We start from the raw sequence: 22,993 nt of genomic DNA, 5'->3' as shown, positions 1-22,993 counted from the left end.
GTGAAGAAGCACAACCTCCAAATGATTTATAAACCGACCAAGAAAATCCAGCAAAGGACAAGAGAGACCCTCTCACAGTTGCAGGTTTACTGCATATCATACAGCTGCGGACAAGTCTCCATAGCGACCACTAAACACAGTGTCCAAACCCGAATCAAGGAACATGAGAGACATTGCAGACTGGGTCAGCCAGAAAAATCAGCAGTAGCAGAACACATTACAAACCATCCTGGGCACAAAATGCTGTTTGAAAACACTGAAATTCTAGACCATGCCAACAACTACCATGTCAGGATGCACAGGGAAGCCATTGAAATCCACAAACACTTGGACAACTTCAACAGGAAAGAAGAAACCCTCAAAATAAATAAAGTTTGGCTACCAGTCCTGAATGACACCAAAACCAGGACTCAACAAATGTAAATGAGAAACCACTCAGGGTCAGAGGCTTTCCCAGCAAACAATGATCACCAATTAGCAGACACTAATCCTCTTTTGCATATCCTCCCACTTTGATGAGGCCATCAACAACATAACAATACACAGATTAACATGAGAATCACTCCCCCTCACCCAGGGTCACACAGTATGTGTATGTGTATGTATGTGTATATATATATACACATACATATATACACCCACTCTCTTCCATCTTAGCATTATCTGAAGATGCCAGCCACAAATGCGGGCGAAACATCAGGAATAAATTCTTATAGAACATGGCCACATAGCCTGAAAAACCCACAAAAAACTAATTTTGATCAGCTTTGTCAATTGTAGTAGGTGCTGCAGATATGACACAGAGCAGACACATCTAGTTGAAACTTGAATTTGTATATGTTTCAAATTTTGTAAGGCAGCCAAGTATTGGGCAAAAGGCAGGATACAAATAAATAAAATAATAATAACAATAATTCATTCATTCAAAATGAATTAATATCTAAATATTCTTTTTGTGTATGAAAACCTACTTCTCTTCCCCCCTTAAATGAGTAGTTACACACACACACACACACAGGTGCAGAGGCACACAAACATGCACACACCTCTCCCACATGGCAAAATATAAAATGGAAATGAGATGCAAATATTTATTTCCTTAAAACTGGGCTTGGTGGGAACAAAATTCTCCCTTCTTTTTTGCAAGAATATTGGAATTGCTACTACCCTAGATGCCCAGCCAACCCATGATTCATTTCTTTACTTACCCAGAGCAACAAACAAAAGAAAAAAAAATACTTCTCTCCAATTTTACTGCTGGCATTAGCAGGAAAGAATGGCTGCTTCTGCCACAGGGAAGATCTTGTGGAGCCTAGGCCTCTGTGCTGAGTGGTGTTCAGCAATAGGTCTAGAATCATAGAATCGTAGAGTTGGAAGAGACCACAAGGGCCATCCAGTCCAACCCCCTGCCGTGTTTCACAGTCCACATGATTCTCTTCTTCCGTGGTTTCTTCATGAAGATTTTCCCAAGAAATCTTTGGTCCCTCCCCTTCTTATCTATTCATTAAAAAAAAAAAAACCCTTCCTCTTCAGCTGCCCAGCAGATCTCTTTTTTGCAAGACAAAAACCATTCTCCTTTTGTGTCAGGTCCAGCCTTGCCCAGATTCATTCTCTTCTATCCCGTCAGGTCTTGTATGACAAAAGATTGCCCGTTTAGGAACTGCCGTGGAGGAGAAGTATCCTTAATCTCTTTTACTCAGAGACACTGAGTTATAAGAGATCCTTGGACGTGCAAACATGGAACAGCTGGTTGCTTGGAGGGGGCTTTGCCAAATCAGGGATATCTCCAGAGGTGGCTTGAGCCTTCGTGCCTTCCCATAGTTTATGTTCCTGATTTGGATGCTTCTCTATTTTTTTAAAATAATAAATACTATATGAGCAGCTGTAGTTGCTTCAAGATGCCTGTTTCTATCACTACTATGCAAAAATGGCTGTGTGTGTGTGTCTGTGTGGGGAAAGAAATAAGATGGAAGAAGGTGTGGGGAAAAAATAGAAGTTTACAAGTTGAAGAAATCATCTATGGACGTTAGCATGTCTTTCTACAAATGGGAATGGGCAATTACTCCCTACTAAAATATTGTCTGGAAGGACCTGGTTTCCACAAATACCAAATAAAATGGCTGAGATTCTTTTGTTGTGTGGCATGAGCATTTTTTTTTTCAGGTGCTCACCACAGATTTTAGTACTGACTTATCAGGCAACAAGAAGTTGCCTACCCTTACATTTGCAAGTCATGGGCAGGTCTTTGAGCCTTGATTCTTAACAACACTTTTGACTTAATGAATGTTCTACCTACATCATTATATGTATATATTATTTCTGGTGTACTGTTGGACACAAGCTAATTAGAGATGAATTCATTGACATGGTTGCTTTTGTCTCCTGTAAGCATTTTAGTCAGCTTTGTTGTGAACTATAATACAGTATTATTTTATTTTATATATATTATATAAATATTTACAAACCCCTCATATCAGCAGTTAGAAGTTGGCTAAAAAATCTCATCACAAACCAAACCTTTAAAAGACCAACAGCTGAAATAATTAAAAATGACAATCCAAATATGTTACAGCAACATCAAATCATATTAAAATTCAGAGTGATCCACTGTATTGTTAGGAGTAGATGCTGTGAATGCTGCTTTGCTAAACTAACATTATTAGAACTGTGTGGGGAAAAAATTGTGCCACTGAATACATGTTGAAAAGGAACAAAGAAAGAAATGGAATATAGGAGTTTAAATGGTGTTTTTAATAGTTGCAAAATGATGTAGTTTCTGGGTGCATGTTCAGCAGACAATGGTTGCATTCAGGAAAGGAGGCAATTTAATGGCTAGCTGTAAACATGCCATTCACAAATTGTTATGTGTGAAATGAAGCACTAGAACAGAGGTACACCAGGTAACCTATTTTGCATAATGTAAATAAGTATGTGGACAGTTCCTATTTTGTCTTGTCTCTGTGGTCATGGACCATTAACATTTTGGCTGAAGGAAGTGTTGAATTATAAAAGTAAGCAGCACTGAAAATCTGCAATGAAATTTTGTATGCTTTCTGCAGTACCATATCAGTGTTGATTTCTTCTGCCTGTTTTTCTCCCTTCTTCAAGTCATAGATATTAGTCTTGTTTAGATTATGAGTTATGCTCAGAAATGTTTATTGCCTAATTCCAGTTTGCCCCAAAGCCCTTTTATATTGCTCAGAGCACGTACAGAGACTCTAAATGTGGTGAAAAGCTATATTTCTTTGAAAATTATAGTTGCAATATATTTACACTCAGTGGATAAGTATAGTTTTGCCTTCCGACACTGGACTTTAATGTAGCAGACAAAAATATTGAAAAGCAAAATATTGTTAGGTTTTTGCCACCTTTAAAAAAAATAGTAAGCAAAAGGTTCTTGTAGCACCTTTGAAACTAACTCAAGAAAAAACCTGTAACATAAGCTTTCATAGACTTGGTCTATTTCCTCAGTTCAGTCCATTCATCTGAGGAAGCCGACTAAGTCTACAAAAGCTTATGATACAACTTATTTCACTCAGTTTTGAAGGAGCTACAAGAACCCATTGTATACTTATATTTCAATCTGAATATAAAGATTGTCACCTTTGGGCCCTAGAATCACTTCCAGGAGAGGATTTAAGGACAGAAGGGCAAGATGTGTGATAGGAGGCCAAGGGTTGGAACTTTACAGCCAGCTTTGACAGGGGGTCACAGCTTAGTTACATCAATACCAGTGTAACTGTATACAGATACATTGCTGTATCAGAGTGGCATGGGTAAGGGGAGAAGATAAGATTATTATTTTTTGTGAGAAATATGAACCTTTCATTGTCTTTTAGCAGAAGACTGAATCTTGTATTGCTAAATGTATGCAATATGTGTATTTCACATTCTTTTTGCATTGTGAACATGTGGAGATAAATGATTTTCAGACATTATGAGTGAATGGATATTCCCTTCCTAACAATGTTGTACTATGTACTTAATTAGTGTCATTTATTAAATTCTAAACCTGCTGCTTTATCATTATATTGAAACCTGACTGATATGGTCTTTTGTTCCACATCAACCTTTAGCCATTTTAGTAGGTTGCCACCATGAGAAACATACCATGCATACTTCTGTAAATGTATTCAAAAATTTGCAGCATACTGGGAATTCATTTGGGTAAATTCTTCAAGGAGCAGCTTTCAGCTTTCATGTTCTCTGTCAGTATCTTAAAAATATAACATTTCCTCATTTCCTGCAAACCCATGCAACTCTCCTGCTTTTTTTTTTTTTGGTTTGCATTACATAGATAGGCTTATTAAATCATCTGGGTTTTTAAAATTGAATTTACCTTATACAGCAACTCTGTTTTAGATGTGGCATTGCCAAGCCAACACTTTGTGCTTCCTTGGCTAAAGGAATATTCATAATGCAAGAGACTGAGTTGCATGACTTGTGATAATTTGTGGAATAAACTTTTGAAAATATACCCTAATAAGTCGCCTTTCCTAATAATCTCAGATCCGCACCCTTGAACATACATGGAAGGCCGACCTATGCTATTTGAAATGGCAACGTTCCAGGCGTGTGCACCCTTACCCTATGGGGCTTGAATGGGGGGGGGGGGAGGGAAAGAGGATTGTGTTCTTTTTGCAAAACTAATTCCATTTAATGCTTACTTCATGTTTACTATTAGATTTCTATTGCATAGTGGGAAGTTTTGTGTAGCACTGATTCATTTTAGAATAGTTTTTCAGGATTTCCTAGGTGAATATATCCAGTGAATACCATATAGTTGATGGGGATGTTCAGTTACTTTGATGTAATTTATTTCCACAAATGTAAGCATAAAACTTCCATTTTCTAAAAGTGGTGCTCTGCTTGCTTCAGGGATAACTTGTTTATCATAAATATGGCATATGTCATGTTTCTCCTCTTTTGGAATGTGGTTATAGGTTAGGAGTGATTTTAATGGTTGTTAAGCAACCTAAGGTGAACACAAGGACTATCTGTAAATGTGTGTGTGTGTGTGTGTGTGTGTGTGTGTGAATGTGCAATTAAATATTTTATAAAGAATCATATAAATGTTAAGACACAAGTACATTCCATTAAGCGTTTGGATAGCTTTTGCCAAACAGTTTCTACCATGGTAACAAACTTCAAACCATATTCTATACACATCTGTTTCCTCCTCCCTATTGTAAGGTGTGGTGCTCACGATTACATGGAGACAATGTATAAGTAGCACATCTAATGGCCCTTGACTGATTTTAGTCCTTCACTGATTTTGATTTCAAGCAGAACTGCATTAACATGGTATGTTACATTAAGCACACTGAATAGGGTGGATGTGGAATCAAAGGGTAAACAAAGCAAATATTTTCAATACTTTGAGCTGCGCCAGTTCTGGATAAAGGATTCACTTCCATGAACCGGTGCCAGACAGTTTGGTAGTTTTGAACTTCAAGCCCAAACATTGGAAATCAGTCAACTCCCACATCTGCCTCCCACAAGCTGTTAGACAGAGATAGACCAAGGTTTAGTAGCTTGTCTATTTTTGAATGACAAGATTTATTACTCTGCTCTCTACTTATCAGACAGCATGCGTTGCATGCCTTACTTGGATTATTAATAAAGCTATTCTGAATAGGTACAACAACAGTTAGGAGAGCAACTGTCAAGTTTTGATGAACCAGTGTGACTCATGACAGCCCACTGGAAGGTAGTATCTGGCTGCATAGGCTGTTATGGGGCATTATGGCTCTATATACCCATTTTTAAAACAATAAGTGAGCAGTTAAATTTGATTAGTTGATTGGGTGCTGGTAAATCTAGTATTAGTTCTGTTAATGCTTGTGACTTACTATTTTAACAATTAAGGTACAACTTATACTGAATCTGATATTAATGCTTTTCCTGACCTATACCAGTTCTCTTCATAGGTAAAGGATTGCAAATGGAATTTCTCTACTACAATACCCACTTCTTGCATGTAGAAAATGAATGCTTTAGGGGAAAAGAGCCTTTGGTTGCTTTCCGATTTCACTCCTCACATGCAGGGAAGCTTCTTATTGAAGGTATTCAGACACACAATCACAGTGTAAAATACTATAGTCCGTAAAACCTTTCACTATTTGATTCCTTAGCTGAATGTGACAAGTGGTTTTAAAGTGACATAGAGTTGTACAGTGTTTGAGTGACTGAACTACCACTGACAGATGTCATGCACCATTGTATACCATTCCCTATTGGACCTAGCTTCCTGCTGCCAGTATAAACAAGTGCTGGTTGTACACAGCACAGAGTGGCCTGTATCTGCCGCATGATGTTTTCCATTCCTCCCTTATCATCACAATTGTTTTGCAGCAGCTTTAAGCTTTTTTTTTTAAACTGGAAGGACAGAAAAATAGTGTTAGAATTGCTGATAGGTTTCTGTGTTGATCTGTTGAGAAGATAGAAGGAAGTTACATTTACTCTTCAGAGGAACAACTCCTTTTGAAAGTAGGGGTGGGGTAGATTTTTGCACATGAATCATAACAGAGTTGGGCTTTACAATTTGTACTTTTACAAACACTGCAGTTATCTCCTTCATTGGAAAAAAGTGTGTAAACAAACTGCATATGTTAGCAAAAAATGTACACATAATGCACATATTAGGGACAATTAAAAAACACCATCGTATAGCAAAGGGGTGGAACTGTATATTTAAAATGAATACAGAGTTTATGCAGGATAAATCCTGAATTGCAAAGATCTCCCTTATTCCCAGATTTTCCAGATAAAGGTTCCATATAGTCAAGAAACGAGTTTTTGGTCATTTTGAAAAATATTTTCCAATATTTCTCCTCCCTAAGAATGACCTTAATGATGGAAATTTGATAGAGTCAATTCACTCTATAGAGTGCAAATGCAGCAGACCTACCAGACTTCCCTGGTTATTGTGTGTATCCTCACTAAACTAACTTTTAGCTTTGCAAGGAATCCTTTATGACATATGTCGGTTTCTTCTTGGAGGCTACCTAGTCTATTTGTTGTAGTTATGTGCCTTCAAATCAATTCTCAACTCATGATGACCTTATGGTATGCTTTTCTTGGCAATATTTATTCAGAGGAGTTTGCCATCACTTTCCTCTGCACATAGCCTACAACTCCTAATATTCCCTAGTAGTCTCTCCTGCATGTACTAAACAGGCCTGATCCTGTTTAGCTTCTGGGGGGCAAAGCAGATGGGTGGCAATGAGTGCTCCAGCCATGATTGTGCTGGGACTGCAGTGATCGCACAGCCCACTTCCAAAGCGGGCTGCAACCATGGTCCCAACCCACATGCTGTCAGGAGCCGGTTTATTTCTACTCCTTTTTGATCTGGTCCAAAGGGCTGGGTCCTGCATTGGAGGAGCTTCTGGCTGCTTTAGGGGCATGCATCGTTTGAATGCCATGCCCTCCCAGTGGCCAGAAGTCAATTTATTTGGCTTGCATGTTTTGGGCTTAAGATAGACAGGATATGGTGCTTTTAGTGTACTTAGGTGGGATCTACACCGCCAAAATGGGGCGTGGCAGCAGCGATTCTAGGGTTAGGGAGCACACACCATTTGCATACTCCCTAACCCTAGGACGTCCGTCACATCAAAATGGCCGTGCCCATGTAGACAGGGCACCGCCACTTTGACTCCAACATTTTTTTTAAAAAAAACTTTCCTTGCCAGTGAATATTTAGATTTAGCATGAACCCGTAGTACAGTGGGCCCTCCTTATCCACGGACTTGCCATCCGTAGATCCCAGCTTCTGTAGGATGGTAAGACCCCAGTTTGCATCTCTTGCAGCTACTGCTGCCACCGCTTTCCTCCTCCTCCTTGCAATCTTTCTTGTTGTGGTCCTCTTCCGCTTCCTCCTCCTCCTTGCAATTGCTGCCACCACCCAAAAAGAGAAGCTTCTGCCAGATTGTGGCGGCTACCCATGGGTTTATGAGGGGCTGTGCTGCCATCAGCAGAAGCTGCCCTTCTTGAAAAGCAGCAGCAATTACAAGGAGGAAGAGGAGAAGGACTGCTAGGAAGAGGAAGAGGAGGAAGGTGGTGGAGGTGGCAGCTGCAAACTGTGTAGAAACATGAGCATCTGCACATTTTGCTATCTGCAGGGGGTATCTGGAACGGATCCCCTGCGAATAACGAGGTCCCACTGTAATCTCCAATGTTCTACAGCATTTTATTTTAAAGAAACCATGCTGAATTCAAAATGGAATCCATCTTCAGTTTCCAATTTTGAAAAGCTCCTGCTTTTGAAAAGCTGCAGGATAAGCATGGCTGGGATCCAGGCTTCATATGGGCTGCACTTGCCTGCCTGCATCTGCATATGGTAACACCCATTTTTAAAATTAAATGAGACTGTATCCTGTTAGGGATAAGTTGCTTTAAATACAATGCAATAATCTCCTAAGCCTTTGGAGCTGCAGAAAACAAGCTTGCACTTTCTTCAATATGACATCCCTTCAAATATTTAAACATGGCAATCATGTCACCTCTTAACGTTCTCTTTTCCTGGCTAAACACACCCAGCTCCTTAAGTCACTCCTCCTAGGGCATGGCTTCCAGACATTTCACCAGTTTGGTTGCCCTCCTTTTCTTTAAAACATAATGTTAGAACATTTCTATTTAGAACATGTCCCCAACAGTGCTATCAAATCTGATTTTTGATTACATTCCCAGCAAGAAGGAAAAGAATAGGATAGTGTTCCTCCCCCCCACCTCCACGGGACACTGCGGTTTCACTGCAATTGCTAGTTCCCTTGAGCAGATCCTTTGAGCAGACTGCCCAAATGTGGCGTACTCCCGGCGATACTAGGGTTGGGGGACCATGTGGCAACCGCATGGTTCCTAACTCTAGTACGGGGTGGTGCCGTAACTATGGCGGCATCCTGTGTACACAGGCGCCACCATTGTGACGTAAGCACTGCGCAGTATCCGCACGGCACCACATGCCATCCGCACAGTGCCACACATCACTTGTGTCAATGGCGCACTCGTGATGTCCAACCTGAGGAAACAAAAAGAACCCGTTTTTTCTGGGTTCTTTTTACTCCAGAGGGAAGCCGCATGGCTTGGCTGCTGTGATTTCCCTTTGGAGGGAATTAGGCTGCCGGCAGGCTGCCCCTTTGGGGTGGTCTGCACTGCGCCCTTATTGATTCAATAGATTTACTTTTGTTGGGAGCAGGAATCTGATTAAATCCTGCATTATTATCATGAGATCATTTTCAACTACATTAACTGAAACACATTAACATTAGTTTCATATCAACCTCCTACAGATATTTCCAACTTGTGGACTTTTGTTACTTAAATCTTGAACTGCATTTGAACAATAATTATGTTTGCTGTGACACACAGTCAAAGATGATGGATGCATACTTTCTGACTGTTCCTATTTGGCAGGGACAGTCCTGATTAATTCTCTGTTGTTCCACTTTTGCAGCTGCTTTTAAAACGTCCCAATTTACTTCTCTTCTTCCCACTTCCCCACTTTATCTTGCACTTACTTCAGTTCTTGCAAATGTAGTTCAAATTACAAAAGTAGTTACATTCAATTAATTCAACAGAGAGGGAGAGGAGGACAGAATCTTGTCTTTTCTGGTAGGTTCCAGAAAAAGCAAACTGCTGCAGCCTTTCCTAGTTCATTCATTGTTCCTGTTTAATAACATTTGCCATCTTTACCACTCTGTGATGTCATTTGGCAACATATGTCCTGGTTTTAATCTGTGAAATGTGGGAGGCTATGTGAATGCAGCAATATAAATATGAGGCTTCTATTTCCAAATAACAAGTACCACAAGCAATCAAGCAACTGCACAGGGATTATGCAAAATGAACAAAATTCCTGGACACTCAGACTGTCCAGAGACAGTCTAGAGTGAAAGCCAAACTTGGCTAACATTTAGATCATCTGTCTTAATATAACTGTTGATAACTATTCAGAGTTTTGTTTGTTGATCATGACCTCAGAGCAATTTTCCTTGGGACTAGGGACACTTGGAAGAAGTCTTATTTCTGACTCACGTGAGTTTACTTAAAGAATTTGAAAAGATGGCTTTTTGGCAGAAAAGTTGATGATAATACTGCAAGTCAAACAAAAGTACAAGCTGTTTTTCCATAGTTAGAGATAGCAAAATGAAAGTGAAGGCATTACTAAAAAAATACATGGCTTTAAATTTCTAGAGATAAGAAACTTTTCAGCTCCTTTGGCTCACCATAAATCACACCTAATTTAGAGTGATTTGAATCATGCATTCTATACAGGCAGCTATGTGAACCCCTTGCCACTGTAATGCATGCTCCATCTTTTGTTGTGTCCTTTGCACATAACTGGCTATTAAAACTATGCATGTTAAATGAGTCAAAATTTCAAGTTTAAGTACATTTGGTTGTTACTAAGCTGGGGGTTCACAATATTAATCTAAAATTGATGTGGTGCTAAGACAGCATTTTTCAAGCAAGTGTTGAAATCATTAAATGTTTCATCCTGATGTTATCATTATGAATACAGTACTATATCATATTTATAATATTATTTATTATGATCTAGGAACAGCCATCTTCTGAGAACGTGACTCCATTTTGGATTCTTTATATTAAGCAAGGGATGGACAAGATAGTCTACAGCAATGCTAGTGTGGTGGTGGGGGGATGGGGTGGGGTTGCAGTTTTTTTTTAAAAAAAAACACACACCTCCTAATGTGCCAGTGACTGGCAACATACATGCGCCCATTGACTCAAATAATGTTTCTTCCCCCATGCACACCTGTAGGTGATTGGTATCTAGAGTCTCATAGATGGGAATTGGGCAATGGACCACTACTTTAAGTAGCACTCGTCTATAAGCCCCTCCTCCCCCCACCAACTGTATGATTCTGGTTCTTGAACACAACACTGTCCATTCAATGACATCATACTAGTCTGCCTGTCTTCACTGGAATTCTTTCATCAATTTTAGTTATTTGCCATCACTATCTCTTTTCTGTTTGTTCTCATACACTAAATTTAGCAAGGAAACAGATTTAGGGGGGAAGCAGGCTTGAAACCACCCTTTCTGAAGATAGATTGGTGCCACTGGAAACACATGCTGTGGCCCCAATCCACCTTGAAGCTGGCCAAAAAACGGATTGGCAAAGATCTGCTCCTTTTTTGGCTAGCAAAAATCCCACTTTTCCCACCCTGCTGCGGTTTGAAGCTAGCTGCAAGCTGCTCTGATAGTATGTGACATATAAATGCTACACTACCAGAGCATCTTGAAGCTGCCCAACATATGGCTGCCTGGCTTCTGGGTGGCTTCAGGGCATCATCTGAGTGTGCAACATGTAAATGCTGCAATCTGATGGTGCCCTGAATGCCTCTTTTACAGGTCATCTGTTCTGGCCTTTAGTTCTTCAGGTACATTTTCTCTTGCAGAATGGAGTCAAAGGTAGGCCTACAATGCATATTATTCTATACCATTGTCTCCCGCAAAGTAGTAAACAATGTCTCCAAACCACAGCCACCACCCATATATGTTTTTCCTCTATTCACTGGGGTAGAAGAAATACAGGCTTAGGCTACATTTACACTGCAGAAATAATGCAGCTTGACACTGCTTTAACTGCAATGACTCAACGCTAAGGAATCCTAGGATTTGTAGTTTGTTCTGGCATTGGTGCTCTCAAACTATATTTTAAAAAAAGGTTTTAAAATGCAGTTGTACACTACTGATATTTATTTATTTGAAAAAAAAATGGCAAAGTCAAAAGAACATCTCAATATAGCAACTGTCATTGGCTTTCTTACTGTGTCCCAGACAACATTCAGGATAATAACTGTTTCCATGCTGTTTATCAGGAATTCATGATGCAGTGAAACAAAAGTAATATGTTGGAGCTGTCAATAGGTTGATCTTGTTTTTGATAAACTGAAATTTCTCCTAAGTAGGGTCAGAAAATACTCCATAATAGAAGCAGCACATGTTTTATTTTTAAATTTTGGCTTTGTTTTATTATATCTGATTTTATTTTTATTTCACTTGATGTTTGAGTGAAGCCCACTCAATTCTCAATATACAAATATTCCTTTGGACATGAGGCATTTTCATGTTCTGCGATACTGTATATTAGTATTCTCATTGTAGTCATAAAATACTCTACAGTTCAAACTTAGAACAAGATCCATTGCATAAGCATTTCCCATGGCAGACTCTGCTAAGGATCCCTTATTACCAACTCATGGCTCACTGTTGTGATAACCACCCCCATCACCCATGGCCATTCCAATGTTGTCGGAGAGTGGAGGGTATCAAGGAACCATCTGGCTGTGTTGACATAGATGCAAACTAACACATCTTTGAAATCCACTGGGGTCCTTTGGAGGTCTCAGCAGATGATGCCATCCTCAGTCTGCATCAAGCTATGGGAACATAACTAATTCTTCTCTGATCCTCTCCATTCTCCAACAACAATGGAATGGCTATGTGCATGGATGCTATCACAGGACAGTGACAAGTGTGGAGTGGAGGGCTTTGGCTATTAGGTAAGGTGGAAGAGAATATTAAGCTCCACAATGACTGCAAAAATCTACATAAGCATAAGATGAACATCTGCCTGTGTATGTTATGAACAGGATGTGAGCCATTGTAACTTTTTTTTCAATCCTAGTGCAGGAAGACTAATATCACCTGGTGGCAGCTACTGGTTCCCATGCCAGTTTTAAAAATGCTATCCAATGTGCTGAACCTCCTTTGGGGATAAGGTTCAGTACCTTGGAGATAAAGTTCAGACTAAACACTGGACCAGATAGACTGTACCACTAATACTAATGCTGCCTGTTATCACAGCTTGCCTATTTACTCATCTTTTGGAAAGTGGTCCCTGTGATACTGCTTCTTACTTATTATTATTCACAGAGCATTCTTTCCAGCTAACTCAGTATCTGTATCTACATGTATTCAGCATCTTACTCTAATTGCTGAATCTTTGTGAGATCTAAATTGGTACCATTTTAAGCAGCCATTTGTAACTTTCATTCTCAGTATGTAAAGCTTCTGTTTTCCAATTATTTGAGCATCCATTTCTCAAGGGCTGAGTTTTTATAGGCTCAGCAGTGGTGGTGGAGGAGAGGGAAGAATATCCACTTCTTTTCTTCTAGCTATCATACAGTAGAAAATATGGATATGGTTTGTAAATCTAAACCTTTTGAGGATCTGATAATATACTAATTAGGAGAGTGATACTGAATTTATGAAGTGCCTATTATTGCCTGTTTGCTTTGCTTGTCTGGCACATTAGTTTGCTCCAAGGTCTTGAATTTCAGTGGGAAATGCAATTGACACAAGTGAGATTTGGAAAACAAAATAAGAAATCAACAAAAGGCCTGTGAAACCTAAGTGAAAGGAAAGATGACCACCAGATTTTGTGTGTGAGTGTGTCTGGTGTGAAATTCGTATTCTCACCCCTTTGTGCAAGAAGCTGGATGCAATAAGAAGCCATAATTTTGCACTGAGCAACTTTTCAATTGCCTCTTGGCCCTATGAAATGCATTTGTAAAAACAATAACAGACATGGGTATCCATGAAAGGTTCTGGCTCCATGTAGATTGTTCTTCCTCATCTATTGGTCTGTCAGGTTACTTCAGTTTTGGCTCAAGCCCTATCCAGGTTGTCTGTCTTTTTTGCCTTCTCTTTCTGCTCTTCTATGAATTAACACCTATAGTGTCACATCCAGGGGCAGGAAGTGCAGGCTTTGGAACAGCCTTCCTATGGCGATCTGCTGAGAGCAGCATGGTTTACATTTATATCCTGTACCTAAACTAGGCCCCTCTGGATATTTTGGCCTTGACTCTGATTGACTAGAGTCCTCTGCTATAAGTAGGGTTGCCATAAGTCAGGACCTCCAAACCGGGACAAATGTAGCACCAATATAGGACAACATTTTCAAATGTAAGACACATTTTTTAAAATGGAGGACATGCGAAAAAAATTGATGATTTTTAAAAAATGTTAATATAAATGCATGTTTCTTAGGCATGATCAAAATGGAGGACATTTTGGCATTATTCCTAGACAGATGGCAGAAATGTACTTCCCTTTCTGGCCAACCCCCCCTCCCCATTCCAAAACACACACAAAGCACATTTGGGCATTGAACATGGCTTTACTTAACATGACCTCTTGCATATTTCAGAGGCTTATTGCATAACCAAACTTTTTGGATTTCACACTGAACATGGGTTCATGTGGCTATGCATATTTAACATGCCAAGGTGGTTTAACAAGAAGTGGATTTGCCCTCGGTTTCAGATGTCTTGCACCTAGGTTTGCCATAATTTTCTACCACCAAACTGGGACAATATGTAGAAAAATGTAGGACAAAATTTAGATCAAAATGTAGGACAAATGTAGGATAAAATTTACCCCAAAAGGTAGGACATTCAAGAAAAATGGAGGACATAAGCACCTAAAAGCCAAAAAGTTATTTAATAATTTTAAAAAAATTAATATAAATCCTTATATGAAAGAGATCTTGTTGCACCTCTGAGACTAAATGCATCTGGGGAAGGAGACTTTAGGAAAGTTCATGCTGCCAACTTCTTTCTTTCATTCAGCCTCAGAAGAACTCAAAGCCAACCCCTCCCTAAACAAATATCCCCCCAAAAAATTCATTGGGCAAACTACACTCTCTCAGCTTCAGAAATAGGCCAAATCAAACCCCATCTAAACATACATCCCCCCAAAATATTCCTTGAGCAAAGGACACTCTCTCAACTCACAAAAAGGCCAGCATTGGAACACCGGGCAGGGGTGCCCCCAGGGCCCAAAAAACATGATTGTCCCGCCTACAGGAGGAACATGGCAACCATAGCTATAAGGATTATCTAGTTTCTAGTTCTTTTCTCTAAAAATCTACTGCTATTGTGATCCTCCCTCTATGCCTCCTGCTTTACCTATGTGCCCTCCAAGACTTCTATTTCTCTGCCATCTTGGAAGCCAGGGAATAGTATTTTTGCTTGGTAATCATCTAATTGATGGGTGGGATCCCACTGATTTCATTGGCCTCATGGGCCACAAACAAAGGATCAAGGGAGACAACTGGAAAGGACTAGCCACCCTTTTTATTAGACAATAGAAATTTTAATTACATTTCTCTCCCTCACTTCCCCAATCATAAATAATCTATCTGGCTGCAGAATAACCTCGTTACTTTTACCAACTGTTAGCCTTTTCTGGCTTGCTTTGATTAGTGAAAGTAGTGTGTGTGTGTGTGTGTGTGTGTGCACACGCGCGCACACAAGTGTTTAAATTTGGCCCTCTGAAGGATTCTAGGGACCATTACCTTCCTCACTATGTATTCTTTTTCTGTCTAAGCTGCAGTAACTATTTCTATAACTGAATCTATTGATATAAATCTATATATGCACATTTGTGTCTTCTTTTTTCCTCATTCCTGGGAGGGCATGCATAGCTGACAACCCTATACAACTCCCATAAACTCTAGCTAGCATAGCCAATATAGCCCAAAATATCTGCTGCGACCTGGGTCTGGAATACTGCTATGCAGCACCTATCAGCTCCAGCCAGCATGATTAATGGTCAATGACAATGGGAGTTGTAGTCTCAAACATATGCTGGGATTCAGTTCTGGAATACTACCATATACCATTCTTACAATAGATGATCTGTATATCTTGGACCCTTATTTTTACATAACTTATCAGGACATATTGGTAGAATTCAAAGATATAGCCATGTTAGCCTGTAGAATCAGTATGTAGAGAGATCTTGTAGCACCTTTGAAAATAACTGAAAGAATGAAGTTGGCAGCAAGAGCTTTTGTAGATTTTAGTCTACTTCCTGTATCAGGATAACTACTTTTTAAAAAAAATGGGGAGGGGGGCTAGAGATATATAGATCATATATTGTAATTAAAGAACTGTGTATGGCAGTTTTAAAGCCAGGCTTCAGTTGAGGCAACCTGCACATTTCTCATAATAAAAATTGCATGACGATCCAAGGTGTCAACAAAGTAGTAACTCTTCCTTTTCAGTTGCTGTTATTCTTTCTTTCTCCAGGGGGTATTTTCGAATGTGTGGAATCTGGCCCAACAGGAGCAATGGGAGCAGAGGAACTGGCTTTCCGATTTGCTGTGAACACAATAAACAGAAACAGAACTCTGTTACCAAACACCACATTAACCTATGATACTCAGAAGATAAATCTCTATGACAGTTTTGAAGCGTCCAAAAAAGGTGAGTTTACAAAGGTTTTGTTGGCAAGCTGCCAAGTGCCTGACTGCCCCAGGCATTGGTTACTTCCTAGTTAAGCCCTTTACCTTTCACCTCCGCGGGGGGGGGGGGGGGGGGAGGGGGGGATCATGGTTCTTTTTTTAAAAAAGAAAATCTAAGAATGTTTATTAAGGTTGCAACTTACAAACACAATACAAGAGGAACCATAAAAACAAACAACAAAAACACATAATGCGAGAAAGATATTGATCATCTGTAGAAGGATATAGGGAAAAGAGACAGACAAAGATCAATACCAAAATGTGTTTGTCCACATTTGACCAAGGTGGCAATGAAAGTCTGCTGTGTTATGATTTCTAAAACAAATAAAAATTAACTATGTTTCCACTAATGAATCTGATTCTAAGTCATTCTGACTCCACTTTGGTTGTATCTGGTGTGTCAGTTTCTTTGACATTTCTCAGTCCCAAATAGTATGGTTTGATTCAGAGAAAACAATCTTGTAATCCACCTCGATTGCATTTTGTAGAGAGGCGGGATATAAACAAACAAATAAATAATAATAATAATAATAATAATAATAATGTTTTCTAGGTTTTTTTTTTTAAAGCTATTTCTTGTCTGACGGTAAGCATGAGAAAATTAGGATCATGAAATATTCTTAGAAATGCCATATTTGATTTCAGAGTGACTGCTTGGTGATTATCAAAAACTTTACTTGAACACACACACACACACACACACACACACACACACACACACATCCCCTTTTGACAATACAAAGATTACATTCCAATACGTCTACATTCCCCCCCCCCCCCCCAACCACACAAAAGACCTTGAATTACCTATAAGCTAGTTTCACTGGTTCTGATTCTTGCAGGAGATGCATTCAGTCAGAAATCTACCCATTACAGGAAATGTTTATTTTTCATAGAGATTTTTTTATATTACTTATCACTATGTTTGATAAGTGATCAGCAATGTCATTCACACTACTTTAACTACCATGGCTCAATGCTTTTTGTTTCGGTCAGAGAGTTCTGATGCCACGAGAAATTAAAAATTCTAGGACTCCATAGGACTGAGACGTGATAGTAGGATTGAGAGAATACGGTTCTTTCAGCATACATGGGGGAAAAATCTTGTCAAAGTAGCTAAAAAAATGTCCATTGAAAATAATATTTCAAAATTACTTATTGCACCGGAAGTGTAGAAAGTGCATCCCATTAGGTCTCATTGTTGTTGTGGGCCTTCAGGTTGCTTCCAACGTATGCTTCCAAGCCTAAGGCAAACTTATCACAGACTTTCTTAGCAAGATTTGTTTAGAAGATGTTTCCCTCACCTTCCCCTGATACTGAAAGCGTGTGACTTGCTCAAGGTCACTTGAAGACTCTTACCATTCCTTTTAAGCATCTTTCCTTTTTTGGAGTAATTTTTGAGTTATTTTCACCTTCAAAACCATCTCTAAAGCCCCTTAAATAATATTCCTCCTCCACCATTTAGTAGTACAGATATGTCAAAAATATAAAAGGATAGAATACATTACACTTGCACCACAAAAGAATGAGAGTCTGTCTTGTTAAGTTACAGTATTTATAGTTGTTGTTATTATATTCATATTTATCCTTTCTTTTGCCCCATAATGGGACTCAAGGTAGCTTACAACATATTAAAAAATAATACAGATTTAAAACTATACATAATCTTGAATAAAATTATAAACATAAACATTATTTAAATGACAATTAAACAATAAAAAATAAAACTATTAAAATTCATTAAAAGACTATATACAAACCATAAAACCACTGCACACCATTAAATGCTCCCTGCAGTTAGTTTCTAAACCTTGACAGCATAACAGAGGGGTTTTTTTACTTGTCAATGGAAGAAGAGCAAAGAGAGAGCCCTCTTTGCTTCCCTAGCAAAGGAGTTTCAAAGTCTGGGAGCAGCCACCAAGAAGATGTATAATAATGTAGTTATGCCTTAGTGTTGAGAAGAAAGAATTATGAATAACTAGTTCTTTGTAAACTCTACATATTATTTACAAAAAAATGTACTGACAGAGTAGATTTGTGATTATTTTGAGAGAAGTTTGGCCTCACTGCTTGATGTTAAATTAAAATAGAAACCTCAGAGTGTAGCTTGTTTAGGTCCTTGTCTCTGCTGATCATTATTTTATGGAGCAGCTCTCTATGGATATTTTGTCTGGATTATGGATATTGTGTATTTAGGGGGAACAGTATAAAGTTAGTTCCATTGATTTTTGTTTTCTTTAAAGGGAAAAGATGACTACACAAAAATGTGCAAATAGCATAGCAGTAAGGTGCTTTATTGTTGAAATATCAGTGGCTTGAAAAATAGTCACAGTCTTGATGGATTGCTCTAGACATCTCGCACACACACCTGTGAGAGGTCTACCTGACCTAAATCTCACATTCATAATTTGTGGTAAAACAAGAGAGACCACACCTAAGTTTCTCCCTCACCTTTTCTGCTGTGGTAGATTCAAGCTTCTTTTCTCTCATGTTATCTTTGTGTGTTGATATTTACTGAGTTTTTATTCTATATGATAGTAGCAAAATGCAGGGAAATAAATGTACAATGTAAGGAGGTATACTGACTTACAACACCAGTAGCTTGTCAAGAGCCATGATTTTATATGGCAGGGAAATAATGCTCCAGGCAAACAAGCTGGTGCAAATTTAGAACCAGGCAGTGATACAGTCTTTATGGAGGCAGCGCCAACTAGTAACAAAGTGCAAACAACAGCATATGAATCTGATGGCCCAAGGCTATTCTGTTTGCTTAGCTAATAACAAGCAGAAGTGTTAGAAAAATAATGTCAAGGCAAAGTGGGAATTTTTTCAGCCTGGTTCTCTCCAGTAACCTATGAAATTGATAGTAGAGCACCTCTGCAGCAATCATGTTCAAGGTCAATTGTCTCTAAAATGCCAAAGTCAATGAAGTGTGTCAGCAAGGTGCCTTAAATGCTTCTGATTCCATATTTCCCCTGTCATGATTCTGATAGAATCTTGCCTCCTTCCTAGCTATCCAAGTAATAACTGGAATGAGACTGACAGTTCCCTCCTAAGCCATGGCTGGTAATTGTGCAGCTCTCTAGCAGTCTTGTTGGTCTGCAGTTCTCTTGGATTGTAGGCTCCTTAGCAAGTATAATCTATGTCAAAGAAGACTGGAAGATCCAATCTAAAAGCATCCAGATGGCCAGGCAATCCCCATTCCTGGCCTAGCCCACTGGTGTCCAAATGGTTTCCTTCAAACTTCAATTGATAGGATGATCTTTTGACCTAGCAGAAGATTCAGTCAATAGAAATGTTAATTTCGTCTTCCATCCCTATGAAAGTTCACCCATCCCTCTGAAGCAGATGTTGGGGGTCTGTTGGAACTTGTAGGGCAGGGAGACAATTCCCCCCTCCCCCCGAGATTGGACCTCAAGTCCAAATACCTGCATTTTCTTCTGAAGTTCCTCTTAAAATGTCAAGAAGAAGTAAAGTCATGCCCTGTCATCATTTTGATAGGGACTGTAGAGGACAAAGCAGGTATTTGTGTGTAGTTCAGTGTTCTACAGTGTACAGTGTGGTGTAGCGGTCTGAGTGTTGGATTATGACTCTGGAGTTCAGGATTCAATTCCTTGCATGATCATGGAAACACTTGAGTGAGTCACATACTCTCAGCCCTAGAAAAGCCATGATAGGGTTGCCTTAGCATTGCTATAAGTTAAAAACAACTTGAAGGCACATAAGAACAACAGTAATCTGCGGCATATTTCTGCATGTTTTCATGCAGGGGGCTTTCATGTAATTTTGGTGCAAATAATTGCATTGCTCTTTTTAAAATGGGTTTGGGAGCTTAGGGAGAACTGGTGGGAGCTTCAGAGGTCATTGAAGTAGCATGCAGAGGTCATATGCAGTCCATGTGCTGCACTGTTCTCCTCTGCTTGTCTCCCCCTGCACCTCTATTCCAGGAGTGCTCCTATCAGTGAAAGGATACTACAGGAGATATATACCCCCTAAGCATATATTTCTAAAAGATACAATCAGTTGCTTTTTACTTGGAAAGAAAGACTAGTGGCAAAAATGAGCCTGCCTTGGCAACTGATTGCAAAACTAGCATGGTTTTTGTTTTTGCTGTTGTTCTTTGCAGGTGGCTAATTGCATTTTGTCCTCTTTCAGCTTGTGATCAGCTCTCTCTTGGAGTGGCAGCCATCTTTGGGCCTTCGCACAGTTCTTCAGCTAATGCAGTTCAATCTATCTGCAATGCGTTGGGGGTTCCACATATACAGACACGCTGGAAGCACCAGGTTTCAGACAACAAAGACTCATTTTATGTCAGCCTTTACCCAGATTTTTCTTCACTCAGCCGTGCCATCCTTGACCTTGTGCAGTTCTTCAAGTGGAAAACTGTCACAGTTGTTTACGATGACAGCACAGGTAAGCATGCAGTAGCACTTTACACAGTAGTATTGGTGGGTGTTCTTAATACATATAATCCTCTAAAGCAATAGTTTTTAACACAGGGAGTCGGCTAGTCTGAGGATACTGTAGTGACATTTTGTTGCAAATCATTAAAATATATTCATACTGCATACAACTCTTTCATTATGCATAATGTGTTTGTGTATATTTTTATGATAAAAAAGGAGAGGGAGACTTGAGATCAATGCATTAAAAGCTAACATTTTATCCAAGTATCTAGGCATCTTGATTCAAAGAAACATCTGAAAATTTCATGAGAACAATCCCCTTTTGCTGTTTCAGACAGAAAACAAATCAGGGAGAGTTCTCTGTTTTGTGTCCTGATATGTCTATTTACAGAACACTCTCTGAACCATGGATTTTACACACTGCAATATGTGTGTGTGTGTGTGTGTGTGTGTGATTTTAAACGTACAGTATGTTTTCATAAATGCTGCAAGCCAGCCAGTCCTCATCCATGACATCTGGGGAAGGATTTAAGACATGTGCATTTTGACATGCATGGAAGTGCATAGAAGTAGCTCTGCTGTTATCACAGCAGCTTCCTATTCACTTCATTAGGTGTCAGCAACAGTTCTGTGTGCTGAATGCAAATGTAAATGCAGAGCTGTCCCTGACAATCAAGTGAGTACTGGAGCTGGCTAAAAAGAGAAATGGAAATATGCATACAGAAATTTGCATGCCATAAATCTTAAAAAGAGGAAGAAGCATATCTGATGATGTGAATATTTCATTTGAATCATACCCTTTACCAAAATGAATTTAGATGTGTTTGCTTCACCACATCTATATAGCACAACATATAAAGAAATGGAGAAGAGTTCTACTTCAGTGATAGAATACGTACATTGTATGGAAAAGTTCCCAGTTCTAATCCTTGAAACTTCCAGATATGGCTGGGAAAGACTTACATCTGAAGCACCAGAGATGTCAGTGGACTGCCTCAGAATACAGTGGGCCCTTGGTATCCACTGGGGTTTGGTTCCAGGACCCCCTGTGGATAACAAACTCAGAGTATGCTCAAGTCCCATTAAATACAATGGCATAGCAAAATGGTGTCCCTTATATAAAATGGAAAATAAAGGTTTACTCTTTGGAATTTATACTTTTTTGAATATTTTCAAGCTGTGGATGCTTGAATCCATAGATACAAAATCAGTGGATAAGGAGGGCTGACTGTATTGCATTATTTTTCTTCCATCCTACCTTATTCAATTGTTCTTCATGGGGCAGTTTTCTTATTTTAAGGGTCCATGTGCAATGGAAAAATGACACTTCCCTAAATACTAAAAACAATGTTGAGTTTAAATGTATAATTGTACTCAGTGTATAATTGTACTCAGTTTAACCTTTAAAGCAACATTATATTTGCACATCAATAGCTATATGGCCAGGTAAAATATGACCAGACAGAAATACTTTAGATCATAATAGTATCCTATATTAGAAATAGCATATGATTTGCTAATTAGGAAAACTGTGCCCCAGCCAAGTAGCCATTTCCATCTATTCAGTCTTCTTCCTTCTGCACAGCTTGTACTTCTGGAACACTATTCTTGGAGAATGCCTGTCCTTGGAGCATGCAATATAAATACTTGAAAGGCTGTCCACAGGGCAAAGTCATCCCAAAAAGAATTTTTATAATCCTGAGTAATAAGGAAATTGTTATGCAGGGAAATGCTACCTCTTTCATATTTAGAAGAGGGATAGAAATAATTGTATTCCTCACCTACACAAGCAGGAACAAATAATTCACTTGGGCCCGTTACAAATGGGCAGGAAAGTACACGCGGAGCGCATACTAGGGTTAGAAAGGGGCGGTGCTTCCGCATCCCCCTAACCCTAGTGCATGCTCTGCACGCACAAAATGGCGGCGGCCGTTCCACACGGCCGCCGCCATGAGCACGTCACGACCGCACCGCCTCTATACGGGGTGGCACGAACATGATGTCCTCGCTCCGCGCCAAGGCGCTTAGTGCGCCCTTAGCGCAGAGCAGGAAGGAGCTCTGTTTCGGAGCTCCTTCCTGGTTTGGTCCGCTGGGTGCAGCCTTCACATGGCTGCGCCCAGCGGACCAAAGGAGAAAGGGGCCAAGCGGCCCCTTTCTCCTCCTCCCTGCCGCTGCGGGGGTGTCCTTGGGGCTTGAAGCCCCAGGGACACCCCTTTTCAGGCTGCGGGGAAGCGGCCTTTTGCCGCTTCCCCGCAGCCTGGAAAGCGGCAGATCAGGGCCTCAGCGGCTGCCGGTCTTGCCACTGGGGCC

At 39.7% G+C, this 22,993-nt stretch overlaps 1 protein-coding gene across 2 annotated transcripts in view; it reads left to right on the top strand.

Moving 5' to 3' along the window:
• Positions 1 to 22,993, top strand: part of GRIK2 (glutamate ionotropic receptor kainate type subunit 2) — a 655,273-nt gene that overhangs the window by 210,557 nt on the left and 421,723 nt on the right. For both annotated transcript variants that reach the window (XM_089530680.1, XM_089530679.1), the window contains exons 2-3: positions 16,063 to 16,239; positions 20,433 to 20,690. In XM_089530680.1, coding sequence (XP_089386806.1) covers positions 16,063 to 16,239; positions 20,433 to 20,690 — 435 coding nt within the window. The remainder of the gene's footprint in view (positions 1 to 16,062; positions 16,240 to 20,432; positions 20,691 to 22,993) is intronic.

The sequence above is a fragment of the Sceloporus occidentalis genome, unplaced genomic scaffold (genome assembly GCF_023333645.1).
Source record: "Sceloporus occidentalis isolate IW3139 unplaced genomic scaffold, rSceOcc1.0.p SCAF_6, whole genome shotgun sequence".
Lineage (NCBI taxonomy): Eukaryota > Metazoa > Chordata > Lepidosauria > Squamata > Phrynosomatidae > Sceloporus > Sceloporus occidentalis.
Note: the sequence above shows the minus strand (reverse complement) of the source record. Positions and strands in the feature narration are given on the sequence as shown.